General features: G+C 41.8%; 1 protein-coding gene across 2 annotated transcripts in view; it reads right to left on the bottom strand.

Annotated features, from left to right (window-relative positions):
* gabrb2a (gamma-aminobutyric acid type A receptor subunit beta2a) overlaps positions 1-19,045 on the bottom strand; it is a 33,325-nt gene that overhangs the window by 6,810 nt on the left and 7,470 nt on the right. For both annotated transcript variants that reach the window (XM_080901765.1, XM_080901766.1), the window contains exons 4-7: positions 13,019-13,239; positions 5,153-5,235; positions 1,475-1,612; positions 1,108-1,260 (exon numbers count right to left, since the gene is read on the bottom strand). In XM_080901765.1, the coding sequence (XP_080757891.1) occupies positions 1,108-1,260; positions 1,475-1,612; positions 5,153-5,235; positions 13,019-13,239 (595 nt within the window). The remainder of the gene's footprint in view (positions 1-1,107; positions 1,261-1,474; positions 1,613-5,152; positions 5,236-13,018; positions 13,240-19,045) is intronic.

Below are 19,045 nucleotides of genomic sequence, written 5' to 3'. Positions count from 1 at the left end.
GTGCATAATGAATGAACACAGATGTCTTTCTCGCTTCGCTGGAATTTGCCCCAGCATCAAACTAACTGAGCTCAGATGCTCATCTCCAAAGTATACGTGCTCGGGAACATGTGCATTTGCTCTTATGCTGTACAATGTATAGTGTTTAATGAACACAAGCAGTCAAATTTGAGAGAATGTGAGTCCACATGGATTAAAAAAAACACCTGAGACTGCGATAGCTTACATCCCGTCGTGCAACCAATGATGATGGAACAAACTGTAGGCTTTAAAAAAAAAGGGCCACATTGCCACTGTAAACATCTGTTGTTAGTCACAGCACGATTCACCTGCTTTCCTGACATGTACACATTGTGTTTGATACATTAGTCATCTGCCTGCACAATCTGCATTTGGTCAGATTCACACGTATTATAAATAACCCGGCAGCCAGCACTGTCACTGTAGCACGGAGCCTCGTCTCCCCATTGGCTGCACTTGTTCTCTTTTGGTTAGGACGCTGAGAGCAGAGCGGGGAGGGGGGGGGGGACATCTTTAAATCACGTTACCCTCTAAACGCACCGTCTGGGACTCTGACCTGCCAGCCGTCCCCACTTCCGAAAAAACAAACGGTGTGTGACAAGAAAGAGACGCGCAAAACGCAAAAGCTACCGACGTGCCAGTTTGACATTGGCGTGAGAGCGTGAGCTCCAAAGTGCACGGTGCATTTAAACAAATACAGCTGCGCTCGGGCTCTGATAAGCTGCGATCTCCAGCCAGCGAGAGGCTCCAAAAGACAGACAGGATGAGAGAAAGACAGCACACTTCAAGGTCGAGCTGCAGTGCCTCTCGCTCTGCATGACTCATGCATATAGTCATCTCTGAACAACAGACATTTAGCCAGGCAGCCTATCACACACTGCTATCACTCACTGTGCTTAGAGCTAATGAGGAAAAAAAGTAAACGCTGAGAAAATACAGGGAAAACATCAGGCTCGCCACAGACACAATAATGCAGAAATCCTGAGCATAATAATGTACGTTAAATGGCTCTTTTCATGCTCTGCTATCATTTGGCTCTGGGTTATTTCTGAGGGTCAGCGCTGAGCAGAAGCGAGCCGATCCTACCCAGGGCCACTCTGGCAGCCGATGCATCGTAGTTGATCCAGAAGGAGACCCAGGAGAGGATGGTAATCAGGATGGAAGGCATGTATGTCTGCAGGATGAAGTAACCAATGTTCCTCTTCAATTTAAAGCTGAGGGACAGGCGGGGGTAGGAACCTGAAGGAGGCAAAGGAGCAGAGGAAGTGGGATAGAAATAGAGTTTCCTCAGTGACACCAAATACATTTTCCTTGACGCAAGCGAGCCTGTCGCATACACTCTCTCTCTAATACTGACTGTCGATTTTATGTTAAAAATAAAAGGCCAAAAAATTGTTAACACAGCAGCTTATGCTAATTAAAACCTGCAAAACCCAGTGAAGCTTCTGCGCACCTGTGGAGAAGACGACGTTCTTGGAGATGAGTTTGTAGTCGACGATCGAGAACTGAGGCAGCTCTATCCTGTCCACGCCGGACACTGCGCCGTCTCCACCTCGCCAGTAAAACTCAATATCATCTGTGGTGTATCCATCTGCAGGGGAAAAAAGCCAGGACACTTAGAGAAACATTATCACCATCCATTAATGCTCTATAATATATCACAGCAAAGTGCTGTAATGTTAAAAGTCGTCTGCGGTTTTGTCTGTCTTTGCCCTTAACTATACTTAATGCTTGGCAATATCCACAGCAGCCGTCACCAACTCTGATTACATCTGAGGGGTCATAAGATGATTAGGAACTTTAAATAACAGGAAATTTAACAACATATTTTATGCTTTCTTGGAAAATAGAATGAAGGTGCCATTTTAGGGCTCTAAAAATATGAAATCACTTTTGGTTTAAAGTATTTAAAGTGTTTAAAATTTAAGGAGGTGTTGCAATTTGACTTTAAGAGCCACAAGCCAGAGAAAAGGCCCGCGGCGCTCACTGCAGAAACAAATCTCTATGGTTGTGGTTAGGGTGAGGATCATTAAACTAACACACATTTAAGATCTCCCATTTATCCAGCCACTGCTGCAGAGGCCATCTTTGCATTAGGGGCTTGTCACATTTTAAAATTTTAAGGTTATAAACAGCAGGGAAGATTACAGAAACACCTACAGCCCTCAGAAATCTTTGAGCGGTGCTCTGAGTATTTGCTGGCAAACTTTGTGTAAGCGTAATCTCTATAAACATGCATTTATCCATTTGTCACTCAAAATTAATCATGAGCGTAAGAAGGAGGTGATTGTTGGTGATTTCAAGAACTTGCAGGAAGTAGAAGTCTCTCAGCTCCGTCACCGGGACAAGAAACAGAGGGACGCTCACTAAATATGTGGCTGCCGGTTCACTGCAGGTTTGTTTCCATAACCTGTTTCCATCAACCTGAAACAATTCGTGTAACTGCAAGAAGTTATCTGGTTGACAACGTGTTTATTTTTCAGCACTTTAAAGCAGGAAGCTAATTTCTACATAGCTGCACACATCGTGAATGGAGACAAAGGAACCTATCTGCATATAAAAAATTAATCAACACTCAGCATTTTCAACTCTCTGTGTGTGAAGCATGTATATGTACCAAGAAACATGTTCTCGTCTGAACTTTATCCTGCTACAGTCAACGGAGCGGCGTCGTGTGCTCACCCAGGGAATGGCCGTCTCCCTACTCCAAAGCTCCACTTTGACTGCCGCATGCTCAAAATAGAGGCAGTGACCTATTCAGATGTGATGAATAATTAAAGTCCGAGGCTTTGATTTTTAAAAATTAACACAAAATTCTTTGTTGCTATGGCGCTGACACTGAAGGTGAAGTTAGTCACGTCGGGTTGTTATTGGTCGGACGGGCAGCCGGCTTCACCCACAGGCCTTTTTTTTTTCACAGCAGACATTTTGATTTGTCATAGTTGGAGAAGCTCAGGTGTTACTAATAATATCAGCAATGGCTTCCTTCTGCACGAACCTGCATGCACAATGTCAGGAAACTCAACAGCCACCATTCGGTATATTATTTATACCTGTGCTTTTCCTACTGCGATGTGTCTGCTGTGGAAGAAAGAAACTCTGTCTCTAGGGTGGTTTTAACATCTTGCATCACTGACAGTTAAGGTAATGGCACACAAATACAGATTTTCTTTCTTTCTTCTTCTTTGTTTTTGTTGCTGTTTTTGTTTGAAAGAAAAAAAAAGAAATCCCCCGAAACAGCTGGGTCCTGTAGCTCATGGCCAATATTACTCAAACAGGAGTAAATTCTGCATCTGTTAAGGTTCTGCAACACATTTGGTGCTCTGGTGAGTATTCACAGCAGCAGGATGAAGTACGTGGGATCGACTCAAAACAAACTCACAGTGTGTGATGACAGTAATGAAGAAGGATGTCCATCAGTGCAACACAGAAGCTCTCTGGTGCAGAGGGAGCACCAACTTCTCCGATATTTGTTTAAAATTAGTCTTATTCTTTAATTAAAGCTTTTCTTGCCAGGGCAAACTATGGCACTGAATACTGAATGCATCTGCAGAGCATAAAGCAGTGGATGCTGGAACTCCACACCAGCAGATAAATAAGCTCTACCGTTATCGTCACAGCATTACCCCAATTAGTGTACCATGCTGCTGTTGAGGTGCAGCTCGGTTAAGTTCTTATCGGCTACGTCAGGCTGGGGATCAGCGGGGTGTTGAGTCATTTGGTAGAGGGGAGTTTTTTTCAATATGAAGGGAGCAGTTTATGGCCAGTACATTCAGTTAGTTTGTAGCTCCATTCGTTCCAGACCATTGTCTCTGTTAGTGCATTACATCACTGCACTCAACCTGGTCTATCAAGACTGATATGAAGGGTGCCTGAGCCAAAGATGTGCATGGATACTGTATGTCAGCATTTATATGTGCATAACAGATCGTATTAGTTGGTGTTAGAGGGGAAGAAATGCTTTCTTTTTTTTTTCCTCAGTGCAGCACGTGAGTCCCACGGCCTGAGCCGCAGCAGTGAGTCGCTGATGTATCGGGGGTTTCTGGGGTTTTAAAACTTGTGTCTGTTAAAAATGCATTGAGTTTATCAAGGGGAGTGAGACTTCTCTGGGCTCATTAGTCTGAATAAAATAGCATGCTCTGGCATGAAGAGATTCCAACGTTAAAACCGTTGCCAGTTAATCCATATGAGAGCAGATACTGCCTGGTGATCAAAACTGGAGCTGTGTGTGTGTGTGTGTGTGTGTGTGTGTGTGTGTGTGTGTGTGTGTGTGTGTGTGTGTGTGTGTGTGTGTGTGTGTGTGTGTGTGTGTGTGTGTGTATTTCTGCCTGAGAGAGGAGGAGAGAAAAAAAGAGCATATGAGTGATGGAGAGAGAGATAAAAAGGCTGGGAGGGAAAAAAAAGAAGAGGATGAGACCGTGCGAAGAAAGGAGATGAGAAACGGAAAGAGAGGGTGATGGGGAGAGAGATGGCAAGCATAATGGGAGAGGAGCAGCGGGGGAGGGGGGGTGGTTCTGACCCGCGCTGTTTTTGTGCTGCTTAACGCTGCTGGCAATAGTGTGATCAAACCCGGGAAGACTGGGCCTACACCACATCCCAGCCCCATAATCCTTCTCCTAGGGGACCCAGATAATACACGCAGAGGACCTCGTCTTTCTCTCTCACGTTCCTCCTCTCTTTCCTCGCTCCCCTGACTCGAGAGCACCGGATCACGTACAATTACAAACTCCACGTGAAACTGAGTCTTTGTACTTCACAAACATGGAGGCGGCTTCACGAGAAAGCTGAACACAACATCCACTATCAGCACCCTCCTGAAATACTGGACCTAATCAGGCTCCTCCTCGCCTTGGGAAGCCACTGCAGTAGCAGTTGAATTAATTAGGCTGGATGTTATCAGTCACTGAGCCATTAGTGATGTTCCTCTTCTTGATGCATATCTCTTGATATCTCATCAGCCTTTCTCAGCATTTTACATCCTGTCTTATCAACTGTCTTTCTACCTCGGTGCCACTGGGCTGGCAGACTGTTTTCAGGACGGTTTTCCGAGCTGCATGCGTACGTGGGATCTCTTTAATTCGATGTCTTCGTGTGGGTGTGAGAGCTGGTTGTCAGGGACAACGGTACTTACAGCTTTCGATCTCCAGGGTGCAGTTTTGCTCATCTAGAGGGTAGCGGCGCAGGTCCATCATGCAGGCTGCGGTTGTAGTGATCCTACACACACAGAGAGGGATAAAGAAATATAGGATTCAACGCAGAAACAGGTGGAGGCGGCCACGAGCAGGCTGGGTTCATTTTATTTGACCTTCACTGCGCAGAGTAATGTAAACATCCCTGCAGGATGTTGGCAAACCTGAAGAGCACCAGACATGAAAGCCATTCTTCCGGAAATAATAGGTTCAAATGGAAAATGCCATCAAATGTGGGGATCAGGATTAACTCAAAATCAGATGCTGTTTGGCAAATCCAAGAAACCATTCCAACTGGCCGAGGCAGATGGCCGCGCTCCCGGAGCCTGGTTCTGTCTGGTTTCCTTCTTGTTAAAGCACACTTTTTACATCAGCCTCAGTTCAAGCCTCCATAAATCGTAAGCTGATGCTAACAATGTCTTTTTATTGAGAAATTCTTTTCTGCTTTTATTATGAAATTTACTGCATATTTTATTCTAATGACAAGATTGGGAAACTATTAAAGCTAGTAATTACTGTACTTAACAAAGTGTGGAATTTGGACACTATGCTGGTTTTACTTTTATCCCATAAAGAGATAAAAAAAAAAAAAGCAGGGTTCAACGTCTGGTCAATGGGCTCCTTAAAAAAAGAGCCGTCGAGCACAGGCCAGTCATATCCAACAGGTTCAGTCAGGGTGACGCACTTCCTGTTATAGATGACAAGTTGGCCAGAGCTGAGACGGGCTGGCACCCGGCCGCACCAAACCCCTGAGGCTGTCTGAGAGAGACTGGCCACACAATCTAACTATGGGGGCTAAATCTAGCGTAGACGTGTAAGACGAACCCCCTCACACACACGCACAAACAAACACACTGATTGATATAAAACATGATGGCGTCACGCGACCATTAATAATAATAGCAGCCTGTGGGAGAATTCCCAGTATAGGTTGAAGTGTTTGTCATAACCGCGGGTTTTCCTTGTCACAGCTGATTACGGTCACATCATCGATTTATTGTGTTAGCGGTCCATTCATTCGTACGTGGCAATGAAAAAGGCCACTGAGTAGCCAGATCATCCAGTAAAAGTCATGCTACATTTACACTTTACATTCATTGGACATTCAGTTCAACAACAAGGATCCCTCAGTGTCGCACAATCATAATTTGTCTTTATTCATAATTGCACTTTCCATCAATATATTAGTTCATATGTCCTTTTATTCTTTATTTCTTCAGTTTCACCATTTTGTGAAATACAGTGTTTGTAATGGGAACAAATGAATCTTGCTGCTTATCACTGAATTTGAACTAATACAAAAATAAATGAAAGGTAAACTGTCCTTATAAGAGAGGTGATGTGAACAAAAAGGCTTCATGATGATCATTTTACAGTGTTAAGCTGTAAAACAAACCCGCTGTCCTTATTTGAGGGCTTATGAGGGTCACCTTTGCACATCTCTGTTCAGAAATTGGGCCTCAGGAGGATATGCAATTTTATAAATCAGGGACAATAAATATTAAATAATAAAAAAAATCTGTTGTTTACCATTAAAAAACACAAGCAGTGGTGTCTGGATTTGCTTATTTTGATAAATCAAAGACTTTACGTCATTCCACTATTTATAAAATCATAATGGAAGTGCTACCATGGGAAAAAAATTTATGACAAAGTGCTGAAATGTATATTGTTTGGTGTGCATTGTCATCTCCTGAAAGCCTGTAAATGTTTTAAACATGAATAGAAATGGGCAAAAAAATGTTCTTAGTTCACACATTTTTCAAATCGCTGCTGCTTTGAGATTGAGAACGTGGTCCCGTGGAGCTGCGGGGACACTATGGCAATAAAAAAAATACAATCACAATGCCTTCTCTCGGTTAACTTCATCACATCTACAGATGCATCTTTAAGAGCGCCTTGTCTTTAATAATTAAGAGCAAACTTTATTTGAAATCTTTCTGCATAAGATGTTCAGCTCCCTCAGGCCGAGGCTGGCAAGTTTGGGATTTCATTTTTTCGAGCTGCAGAGTCTTCTTTCACACACTCGGGCTCTCTCCGTCTCTGCCTCCTTTTTTCTTGCTCTCTGGGCTCTTATGTAAGAGCCAGTTAGCAGGGCCATGGTGCACTGGGGGATTAAAACAGGAGGCTCATTTCTGTCCTAGTTTACCCCTTTTTTATGGCCACAACTTCCCAGGATGTTGTGCTCGCATAGCCGGGCACTCATCACTCACCATCATCGCCATCGCCATCACTAAATCATCGCGGTGGCACAGAGGAAACACAGGGGAAAAGCAGAAATGAGGCCAAAATGGCAGGGGTAAAAATAACAGCCTATTTATAGCCCACCTACATCATCAGCAGAAGTCTCACAGCTTTCTCGTCTGAGACTCCGCACGGCTGATCAAGAACTGCTTCTGCACCCCCCACCCCACCCGGCTGAGCTAGAGCATCCAAAACCTGCTCTAACAATTACCCCAAAAATGCAAATAATGAGCACGCAGGAGAAGCAGGACGAGGGTTTCTCTCTGCAGGATTCCCTCCCCATCTTTGAATCTCCTCCTCCTCGTCTTCGTCATCTCCACTGCAGAGAGAGTCTGCTGTGGACCTCTGCAGCAGCAGCAGCAGCAGCAGTTGTCATGAAGCACAGGCTTGTTTGCTCTTCATCAACATCAGAGCCGGTCCGTCTCTCGCTCATCCCAACCTGCCGGCGGAAAGGCCATGCTCTCGCAGATCACGCAGAATCAAACACGCTACATTTGCTCTGCGTCGGAGCTAATAGGACACAGAGTCTAAAAAAGGCTGTTTTTTTCTTTTTTTGTCTATGTTCCTCTAACAGTTCAACCCAGGCGCGCTCTCTCTCTCTGTATATGTGTGTGTGTGGACCCCCCTAAGGCGGCCTGTGCACCTTTATTCCAAATGACCTTGTTTACGGACATAACACAACCACCACGAATTCCCAGACAGAATCTCATTTCGAGGGAGCATCAGAGAAGAAGAGGCCAAAATACAGATGAGAGGGGGATTTTTGCAGGTTCCAAACCTGGTGCAGGCTTACTTAAACTGACATTTTATCATGCATGCAGGCATCAGGAGAAAAAAATAGAAAGATCATTTCAGAAGTTAAATTAAGATGGAGAAGCTTCCTCCATTTTGGATAGAGAGCCCATGTTGAGCTGAGCTAACACATGCAGGATTGTCTCTTCCTGCTCAGGCAGGTCACAGAGCACATCCAATCAAAAAGCAGGAAAAATAAAGAGGTTTCTACGTTTCCCTCTCGCCTGATCTGTAACTTCAGAAGGAGATAACTCTAAAAGTGATCCCATTGACAGCATTCGCACGGGATATCATTGTGCATTTTAGCTGCAGAGCAGAAACGTTCCTCGGCCTGACAGAAGACGACGTCAGTCTCCAAAGCACAAGGATGTGTCCTCTCACAACACAAAAGGAGTTACAATATTCACAGAGAAAGGAGGGAGGGTGGAGAGGGAGTGGGGAGAATCCTAATAATTTCTCCATTTTGAATGAAGTCTGACCTTCACGTCTCTTTCTCCCTCTTCGGCTCAGTCTCTCTCTGTATGCCAATGTGGAGCGACATACAGCACGAGTCACGCACTCGGTGTCTATATTTCTTTTTCATTTTTTCCTCCATTCCTGCATAAAATGAAAAGCTAAGTGGAGTTTGTGTTTTCCTGTTGTGTGTGTATATGTGTGTTTTTTCCTCGCAGCCTGGGCGGTATCTGTGTTATTGGCTGAGCCTTTTCAGGGGCTGGGTAATTAGATCAGACTGCCTCTCCCCGAGAGTCAAACCGAGCTCTAAAGTGACAGTTGGGAGCACTGTTGTAATTTTCTGCTCCTCCTGGTAATTGAAGACCAGGATTTGGCAGGATTGGGATGCACTATATATCCACAGAATAAGGAGTAAACAACACCCTCACTCTTCCTCCTTCGTGTGCACCCCTGAAAATAACACTCACTCATTCACACGCACATGTACCCAGAGACACAAACTGCACACACAGACACACACATCTCCTGCAAACTAAACAGTTTAACCTACTGGTGTTTGCCAGTTAGCGTGTTAGCTGGTTTCAGCTCAGCACAAATACTCCTCCTGCAAGATCAATAATATGTTTACTTTTGCCCCTCATTATCTAAGGATTTAGCAATATTACCTGATATTTTATAGTCAAACATTTTAGCTTAATCTCCAAAAAGAGAGATTCAGCATATAGTAAGGGGGTAAAATTATAGGGGCAGGAAGCTTTCTGGTTTTCAGTCTGTAGTTCAAGCATTATAAGATAAGTCACCTTGAGCAGGCTTTACTTGCATTAGAAGGATGGCATGTGATGACTATTAGCTGGCAATTATTACTTGCCAAAATTAGTTTGCTCTATCCAGAGGCTGAGTCAGCAGACCAGTCGGTAGATTTTAGAATAAATTTAAAATGTATTTAAACGTTTACAGACGGTTGTTTGGTTGAGTTTTTCTGTGTTTATATTGTGCAGATTGAATAAGAGAGTCGCTGTGTCCTGCATGTGGCTTCATCTACTCCCGTGATTTAATATCACAGCAGAGGTGAAGATATCCTGACCGCACCGCTCCATAAACATGTCAGCACCCATAGATTTCTAAATGACATCTTTTAGTTTCCTACCTTCTTCATTCTTCATAATGCAAAACTTGCTCTAATAAATGAGGAAATGAAGAAATCTCTGTATGTTTGTGATGTTTAACAGCCATTCATGCAGTTTAGTTCAAAATTGGCAGGTGTGCCACTGGAGGCCTCTGGAAGTGCTGTGTAGAGTTTATCCACATAATAAAACAGAAAAGTGGGACCCACCCACTCCATACTGCCAGTGGATATTAATCACTGAAGTCAATGACTTTTTGATTGTCACATTGCTGCAAATCAAAATAGAAAAAAACAAAAATACACTTGACTTGGAAAAATTGGTGGTTGCTGGATGATTGCATTTAATTTTTTTTTAAAAATGCAATGGCTTGCAAGTAGATGAGTATCCAAAGTCCTCAGCCACTGGGGGACCACTTAAGATTGCAAGATGATTGCACAGGTCGCCTGATGGGAGGCAACCTGTCTCCAAACACTTGTCATCTGACTCACTTTCAGAAAAATCAGCTAAGATTTGCAAAAATGTATTTAAAATTTATACAAGCAGAGAGATTATAAACACATCGGGATCAATCTGAGTCAGTCTGTGCTAATGGATACAACTTATCTGCAATGCATCTCTTTGCAGTAGGAGACTTAGACTAGTTGCCAACTGGTTGTATTCTGGTTCTATTATGTCAGAGCAAGGTTGCCAAGGTTGTCTTTGTCATGTTGCAGTTGAATCACTGTCCTGAAGAAACTATGTTACTGTTTTTGGAGGAATTTCTGAATTTCAGAGATTCTGGCTGGACACTGAGTGGAAGTAGGTAAACAGTGTGGTTTTTCACTTTCATGTGGATTTCTGTATATGCAGACGGCAACTGACAGCAAAAGGTTTATGATTTCCTGCGATTTATTCATTCACAACCAGTTTACATGGAATTGTGACCTTGACCCTACTCAGCTGCAAACTGATAACACACTCATCGCCTTTTTGACAAACCTAAGCTGCACTGAAGAGTGCTACTACCTGTAAGACCTGGTCCTCATGGCTAAAGCAACCATTTCAAAAGCAACAAGATTACAAGATTTCAAAGGCACAGCTGCAATAATTTTAATTACCCTCCGATTCTTCAATGTACTTTTACATCAATAGTTAATGTTTATGTCCTACATACATATAGATTTACTCATGAGAGTGGTCCCTTTCACAGTTTACATGTTTATAAATAATTAGGAAATGGCTTTCAGGGGCAGTAATTATGGTGGAACTACTTGGAAACATTTCGTCTCTACTTTTTACTCAGATACATGTATTTGACAACTGTAGTTACTCCACTTTTCCTTTTTTTTATATTTTAGCTACAGTCAGTCAGCTTCAGACATATGATGCAGTGGTATGAATTAAACAGCAGTGTGTAAAGAAAGTGAATTTTATTGTCAAAATGACTAGTATCCACAGTAAAAGCTTTCTTACTTAATAATGCATCCGTTTTTAATTTGTCATAACATGCTGATATAATTTTATGCTCTTTCTGCAGCACAATTTTAAAATGTTCTCCCCTTTACTGTTTCCTTTTTACTTTAACTCTTAACTAAAACTTCTTCCACCACTGCTGACCTTTACCCCGATGACATGCCTTGAATGAATTCACATCCCCGGACCTCTGACAGGATGTGTGCTCACATACATCCTCTTTCCTATAGACTCTCAGTTAGCCATCTTCTCCACACCCACTAAAGCTGTGTTGTTGCAACCAGCTGACCCGTCTCTACAGGTACGTGTCAGTGTGCTCAGAGCACGCAAGCATCTGGCCGGGCTGACTCTGACAGCAGCTTGTGTCTGGACTCGCTAGCATCAAATAAAACCTGGACCAAACCCACGAACCAAATAACGGAGAAGAACTGACAAGGACAACGCATCCGAGGTAAAAACCACATGTCTCTGCTGCGCACACCCCCTTAAAATTTCACAACACTCTTACAACTCCCCTGGCTTTCATTGCTTTTTGGCTGTTATGCAAAAAATATGTGTTAGGCTTATATAATTGAGTCAGAGTGTTCGGAATTACATTTCTCGACTGTTGAGACAAAATGTAGCGATGAATAATGTGGTGCAGTGCAGATACTTAAATTTTTTAAGCAGCCTTTGCGCAAGAAGGGCATCTCAGTCAAGAGAGGGAACGACTGCAACATCTTGAATTAGCAACAATAACCTCAGCTTTTAACACACACACATGCATGAACACACACGCACACGAAAAGGCGGTGACAGATCAGAGGAGGCAGCGGCACAGTGATGGACGGGTTGCGTTAGCATATGCAGTCAAATACGCAACGTCAGTACAAATACAGATTCAGTGTTTGTATTGAACTGCTACATTATTGATTATGACTTTATCAATTATGGATGACAGCATCCTCAGAGGCATCGCAGCCCTGCGCCACAAAGACACATCGTGTAGATGGGCTGCACACAATCAGAGTCAGTTCAGCTTTTTATTATTGATGATCATCAGGAGATATGAAAGGCTACAGTACAAGTGCATATAGTTCCTCCTATACACACCTTCTATACTTCATTACGACCCGGGGTGTTATTTTTTTTTAGATTTGTGGCTTGTGTGCAATTAATTCGATGACGTTAGCATGGAAAGTCAATAAGTCAGTGGTATAGATGATTGAAATCACTGAACTCTAACTTAAACAGTCAAACGTAACCTTTCTGTGCCCAAACACAATCACCAATCCTTTGATATCAATAAAGAAGCGGGAAAAAAAACAGGAAATACACACATTTGCACTTTTTCTTACTTTAACAGGTGTTAATTTTGTGTCATATCAGCTTTTTTAATAATCAGATTTAGGTTATTCTTTGAAAACACTGCCTTTTTCAATATATATATAACCCTGGGTTTTATTTTAAAATGCCTTCTTGTTGAGCAGCGCTACACAAACACACCTGCCTCGCTTGGCCTCCATGTTGCCTCTTCTTTTCAACCTTGTTAATCATCTCAGAAAGCGGCACCATGGGCGGCCTCGTAATAATCCCTCATTGCGTATGAAAAGTGCAGCTTGACTGCTCTGAGTAGAGTTTGGAGAGGCTGAAATATCTTCTCTTATTTTCTTACTTTTTTTTCTTTTTTGTGGTCCAACCAGATCATTTGCCAATAAAAACAATTCATAAAGACACAGCTATGACACATAAAAGTCTTACCTGAGTCCGTACAGCACCGTTCCATCAGGGTGGAGACGAATCATCCTGTTCTTCACTGTGACGCCATGCACAAAGGACTTCTTGTCGTTGAGGAAATAGGTGTCAGGGACCCACAGCTGGTCAGCCACTCGGTTATCCAGAGTCAGGTTGTAAGCAATCTCAGAGTAGGAGAGCCGCTTGTCCCGCCACGCTTGCTGGAAGTACATTGTCAAGGTGTAGTCCTGCCAAACAGAGGTGAACTACATTTAACGCCACAGTCAAACTCATTGTACATTTTTTTTATATATGTTTTATTTTCATCACCATCTCAACCGGGGAGCACATAAAGCTCTACCGGGATGTCATGTCACGCTCATGTCTGAGCCATGGCATGTTTTCATGGGCTCTGCATAGTGAGAAGGTCAGCCAAAAGGTCGTCGGTGGTCTGAAAGGCCACAGCCTGCACTAGGGGGCCCGTGGTGGCCGGGGTTGGGGGGTTAATATTCAACTATCCTCCATTAATTTTTAGACCATAACCAGAGGGCAACTTTCTCAGCTGGCTGACTATTGTCTCATGCTAAAAATATCTGCTTCCACTTGAGCGAATGAAGCTGCCTTCTGCTTTACAGAGACAATACCCTCTTTAATGCAAACTCCTGGTAGATATCTGCAGCTGGGGCTTTCTCCCTCGCTCTCTCTTTTTATGTTCTGACTTTGCATAATAAACAATCACAGCGACTGAGATTCAGGGGAGACTTTTCCAGATTTAACCTTAGTGGGGAGGGGGAAAAAATCAGTATTTATACTGTACAGTTTGTTTTTACACATGCTCAGAGATGTGGTAGAAAACCGTACCTCCTCCTCCTCCCTCTCCGTGTGTATCTTTTCTCTGCTTCTCACTCTTAAAAACAGACTCACACCCACACACAGCCACAGCGAAAAACAGCACTGCAGTCGGATCTGCTTGGTTACAGTGTGTTGCAGTGCAATCAGCGAGTGGGAAAACAAATTAAAAAATACGGTCCATGAAACAAGGCCCTTGAGCTTTTACTCCAAGCAGCCATCATCATCACTTATCGCCGTGTTTCTATGTTTCAGAGCCCCATCAGAACACATTGGCGTGACGCTGCCGCACAGTTGCCACTGAACACTAAATTCACTGTGTGCAGCGTGCCCGACCGAAGTATTAGTGTAAAAAAGGCCATCTAAAAATACACCAGATTCTGCCATCTTGATTTTTTCTTTTTCAGAAATAAAAAAAAGTCACGCGAGGACAGCTGCTTCCTTATCCTGTTTTACAAGGGTTCCCACTGAACCCTCCTCTCACACTCGCTCCCTCTCTGTCTCATTATCAGCCTGTCGATCGGATATCTCTATCACCTTTGGGATCGTTAGCTGCTGCCTGCAGGCTCAGAGTACATCACAAACCCAGGCAGCACATCCTGTGATACACTCCTGTCTTTATCGCAGGAAAACAAACAGGCCTCTCTTTAGCAGAATTATAAAAGAAATAACACATAATATTAACCCAGTCTGAGAAGATGGTTACAGAAATTATTGTTGTGGAAACTTTCTGTTAATGTGGTGTCAGTCTTGCAGAGAGAAACACCTCAAGACATTTTGGTGGATAAAGTCACAATGTGACAAGGAGGCTAAGTAATAAAGACAACAAACTGCAGTTCCTCACGTGGCCACTTGAGGCTAGCTTCAAATGTGAGTCAATCCCCATAGACCTCCATGTTAAAATGCCCACCTTTGCACCAGTGCAGTCCATCTGATCACTACTAGATATTCTGCTGAGGCAGTGTCCTTGCTTTTAAAGCCCCAGCTGCAACTCAAAAACACTCAGAATAACTCGGATAATAGCAATAGCAAGTCTGTGTATGCACCTTGCTAACCAAGCAAACGTTAGAGATGTTAATAATTTAGCTATGCAACTTTTCTCGAACTGCTGTGGTTCATGAACACAAATTGTCGGGTTTCTTTGTGTCAGTAAGTGTGTATTTGTAAGTAATGTGCTGTGTGTGTGTGTGTGTGTGTGTGTGTGTGTGTGTGTGTGTGTGTGTGTGTGTGTGTATTTGCATATATTAGTTTTAGTTTGCATAATTTTTGCTGCATCCAGCATTTTTTGTGTGCAATTTATGGTGTAATTTATTTATGTTGTTCTAGAGAAAAAAATCACTCTGATCTCTCAAAAACAAATGTATCAAATGTCATGCATTAACGTTAAGCGTTAATCAATAACATATTTAAAAATGACAGAAATTACATCTGAAAAGTCTGTAGCTCAAATTTGAGTCTCTGGTGTTAACAGTGAATTAATCGGCTCCACAGCCACAAACCCCTCCACCTTCCGAATGAAGACTGTGGAAAATATTAACATAGTGAAAATGGAATTAAATCAGTACATATGACAGTGGGCTGATGAAAAGTTGTGTTCATGATGGGAATTTTATATTGAGGCAAACAAAATGATGCCAAATTTGTGCCCAGAAACACAAATCATTAGATTAAAAGGTCCTGATAAACTGCTGTGAGGAAGGTTTGTGTCCAAATATTCTTACTTCTGCCTCCAACAGCCAAGATGGCGACAAAAACGGTAGTCCATAAACCAAAGGGTGATGTCACAGTTGCCAGGTCCATCTTTAATATAGAGTCACTGGTGTGAACCGGGAGTGCCATTATCCTATTTTTGATTTTCTTGTTTGCAGTCCCAGCTCTCAACTTGAAATTACTCGAGTAACTAAAACCTAAAGATTTAAGAGTCCTGAAGATATAACAGAAAGATAACCAGCAAATTCTGGTGATTACCTGGTGATATTAGTTTCAGTCCATTTCAGCATTATTACACTGAAAATGAAATGTCCTTTCTTAAAATGACACGATGCATTTAACTTCAGTTATAGTGATTATTCAATTTAACTTGTTCACACTGAGTTTTCTGGACTTTCAGCCTCCATACTTGTTTCAGTTAATTATATTCTAAACAAGGAGCATTGCCACACTCAAAGGACTGCTACTGTTTAAGTTTAGGTGTAAGTTCAGATAATGAATTAAGTAATAATCAGACTGTTAACATAGCATGTTGTCTTTAGATGATACAATGGAAAATGTGTATTTCAGCCCATTTATGTGATTGTAACATGTGTTTACAAAAAGAGTGTGAGAAGATGGAAAAACAACCGACTGTTTTCTGTGTTCGAGGTCATGAGGCGCTTTCTGTGTCGTTGTTATCAAGCAGGCGCCTATGTGACAGTGAGAAGAAAACCCTCCACAGCTGATCACACAGTTTGTATCCACACAATGAGCATAAAGGAGCTGCTAATTTCCTTTTCTGCATCGATGCTAATGCAAAGACTGCCTGTACTGTATTGATCCCTCTGCAGAGTTTCTTTCAATAAATCTCAGAAAACCCAGTTTGGCTTCAACGCTCAGTTTATTTTTTTCATAAGAGTTTGTTCACTTTTCATGGAAGAAGACAGGGGCCACTGAAAAAATAAAAATGAAAAAAAGACAAAAAATTCTGACATTTTTCTGACAAAATTCAAACTTTGATTCCAGACTTCTGTTTTTAATTTTCAAATTTTACAATTCTAAAGTAAAGTCAGCTTTATTTTAATTCACCGATTAGAATAAAACAATAATAAATAATAAAAATAACAGCCTGTTACCAAAATCTGTCGCTACTCCCCGTATAAACAGTAAACGCTCAATAGTAGGCAACAAATAAAAATCTGATTTTGAATCATTGTGAAGTGTCTCCTGTACTCGGATACTAAATGAGTCACATATTCACAACGGACATTTTATCCTGTCATAGTAGGAAAAGTTTAGGTGTTACTAAAAAGATAAAGATTTCTGACATGACAGCGTGACAGTGAGGCAGTTACACATGTACTTTTCTGACTGTGACCTCTCAGATTAGATGAGGAGTGGACACCAAACGATGTGAATGCTAAAACCTGGATTTTAAAGATGCCTGTCCTCGTTTTAAAGTGTTGAGTTTGCATATTTGCAGGACCTCTGTGTGTGTGCGTTAGAGGTTTTAACAGTATAGATATGCGCAGAGAACACCTGGGCCTGCACGCTGCCTCCTGGCTGTGCTGTAAAATGGCAGCATAATTACGTCCTTGCAGATGGTGCTGTTTACCTTGACTTGGACATCACTTGAGCATAGAGAGAGACACAAAGTACAGCTGCCTCACCTCTCTCTCTCTCAGTGCAGCCTGAGAACCAAATCTGCAACACAGAGTACTGCAAGGGAACAGTTTTGTAACAGACGAAGTGCTGGCTGAGTCATGCTGTGCAGGTGCTGTGCAGTAAAATAAGCAGGACAACCATGTTATTTTTATGCAAAAAACCCCTCAAAAGCCTAAAAAAAATAACGAGGTTATCTTTGAAAATCTGACAAATATGTTTCTGCATCTTGTATATTAGCATTCAGTCACTAGGGCTGTGTAAGGAGAGAAAATCCTGATTGACTTTTCTCCAATCCGCACCCAGAAAAAAGCTGCAGCTAGTCGGAGCATCCCATGCTTGAGCACTGGTCTCCAGAGCGACCTTCAATCTCCTTGTCACAAGCACTTCTCAGAAACTCCATTAACATCACACAGACAGCCCAGTAAGCATCAGTGAGGGAGAAATCTTGTGGAGAGCACCAACATTTAAAAGAAAAGGCACGACAGCACCGAATACATAAACACAAAGAGCATACAAACGAGGCTCGGCTAACTTGAAAAAACATCAAGGCTGGGTGCACAGTGACAGTGTCTCGCTGCAGATATGTTTCTGGGCTAACAAACCCCCATTAAGAACCTGACAGAGTGACAAGGAGTACATTTGTGTTTCCCTGAGAAATCTGACAGACTATGGTTGTTACAAGTCCTCCATTACAACTACATCAGCTGTCACAAGCGACATAAGAGGGGGCTGCACATAGATGGGCTTAACACAATATACTGCTGGGTTTGTAAATTTAGATTTGAAGGAAAAGTTGACTTTAAGCATTCACTTTTCATAAACATATAAACTGCTTCCTCTGTTCTGTCTGTGCAAAGCAGTCACATTAGGTTTAGGAAGGGGTAAGGGTGATGGTATGTGCCTGAAACTTGTTTTTGTCTTTTCAGATTGAACTCATTTTTAGGTGACATTATTTTCCAAGTCTCCTTTTTCCCAGAGAATGGTTTGGTTTATTGAAATTGCTAATCAACAGTAAAGGATGATATTTATCATACATTTATTTAGGTAAAGGTGAAATTCCCTTGATAATCTTAAAAAAATAAAAATAAAAAATACTTTTGCACTGACTACCCTGCTACCTTGATTATAGTGAAAATTCACTAGATTTTATATAATACATATAACATAATAAACATAAGGAGTAAGAAACTGTAACTTTACTTAAGAAAATTGTAAAAACAAAACAAATTTAAAAAACGATAAGGCACCGTGAACGCTGCTCAGTAATACAAATAAAATACAGCTGTTTACTGTGATTGGGTGTGCTTGTGTTACCACGGTGATTTGCTGCAGTGTAGACTTAGTAGGAAACTAACGCTAAAATACGAGAAACCCCGTTGCCAGTATTTACTCTTAATCAACGGGATAATTTTTTACAGTGTGTGAAAAGACACGTCCACAGACAGTCACTTTCATGTTCTTTATTAATTTCTAATTAATAATTTATTAAGTCGCTGTCCTGCACTAATTCCCACCGTAAAACATAATTAAATGTGATGGATATAATTTGTACTTGTTGTTAATAATGCTTTCTATACAGCACTCCCTTTTTTTGTCAAACATTTTCTGCGACAGACCAGTCAGCCTCTCTGTGGTTTATACCCACACAATGATAAATACATTACAATATTTATGAAAAAAACATTTTTACTTGTTCGTTGTCTTCATTAAAAGACTAGTTTTATTATTAATAATACTAATAATAATAATAATTTTTGCTAAAGATATTTTCACTGTGGTGAAATATACACATTAAATAAAAAATAATACTAAAAAAAAAAACTGATCCATGGATGTTTGGTTTGTGCA

Source organism: Rhamphochromis sp. 'chilingali', assembly GCF_963969265.1.
Source record: "Rhamphochromis sp. 'chilingali' genome assembly, chromosome: 13".
Classification (NCBI taxonomy): domain Eukaryota; kingdom Metazoa; phylum Chordata; class Actinopteri; order Cichliformes; family Cichlidae; genus Rhamphochromis; species Rhamphochromis sp. 'chilingali'.
The sequence above is the reverse complement of the archived record's forward strand: the minus strand, read 5'-3'. Positions and strand labels throughout refer to the sequence as shown.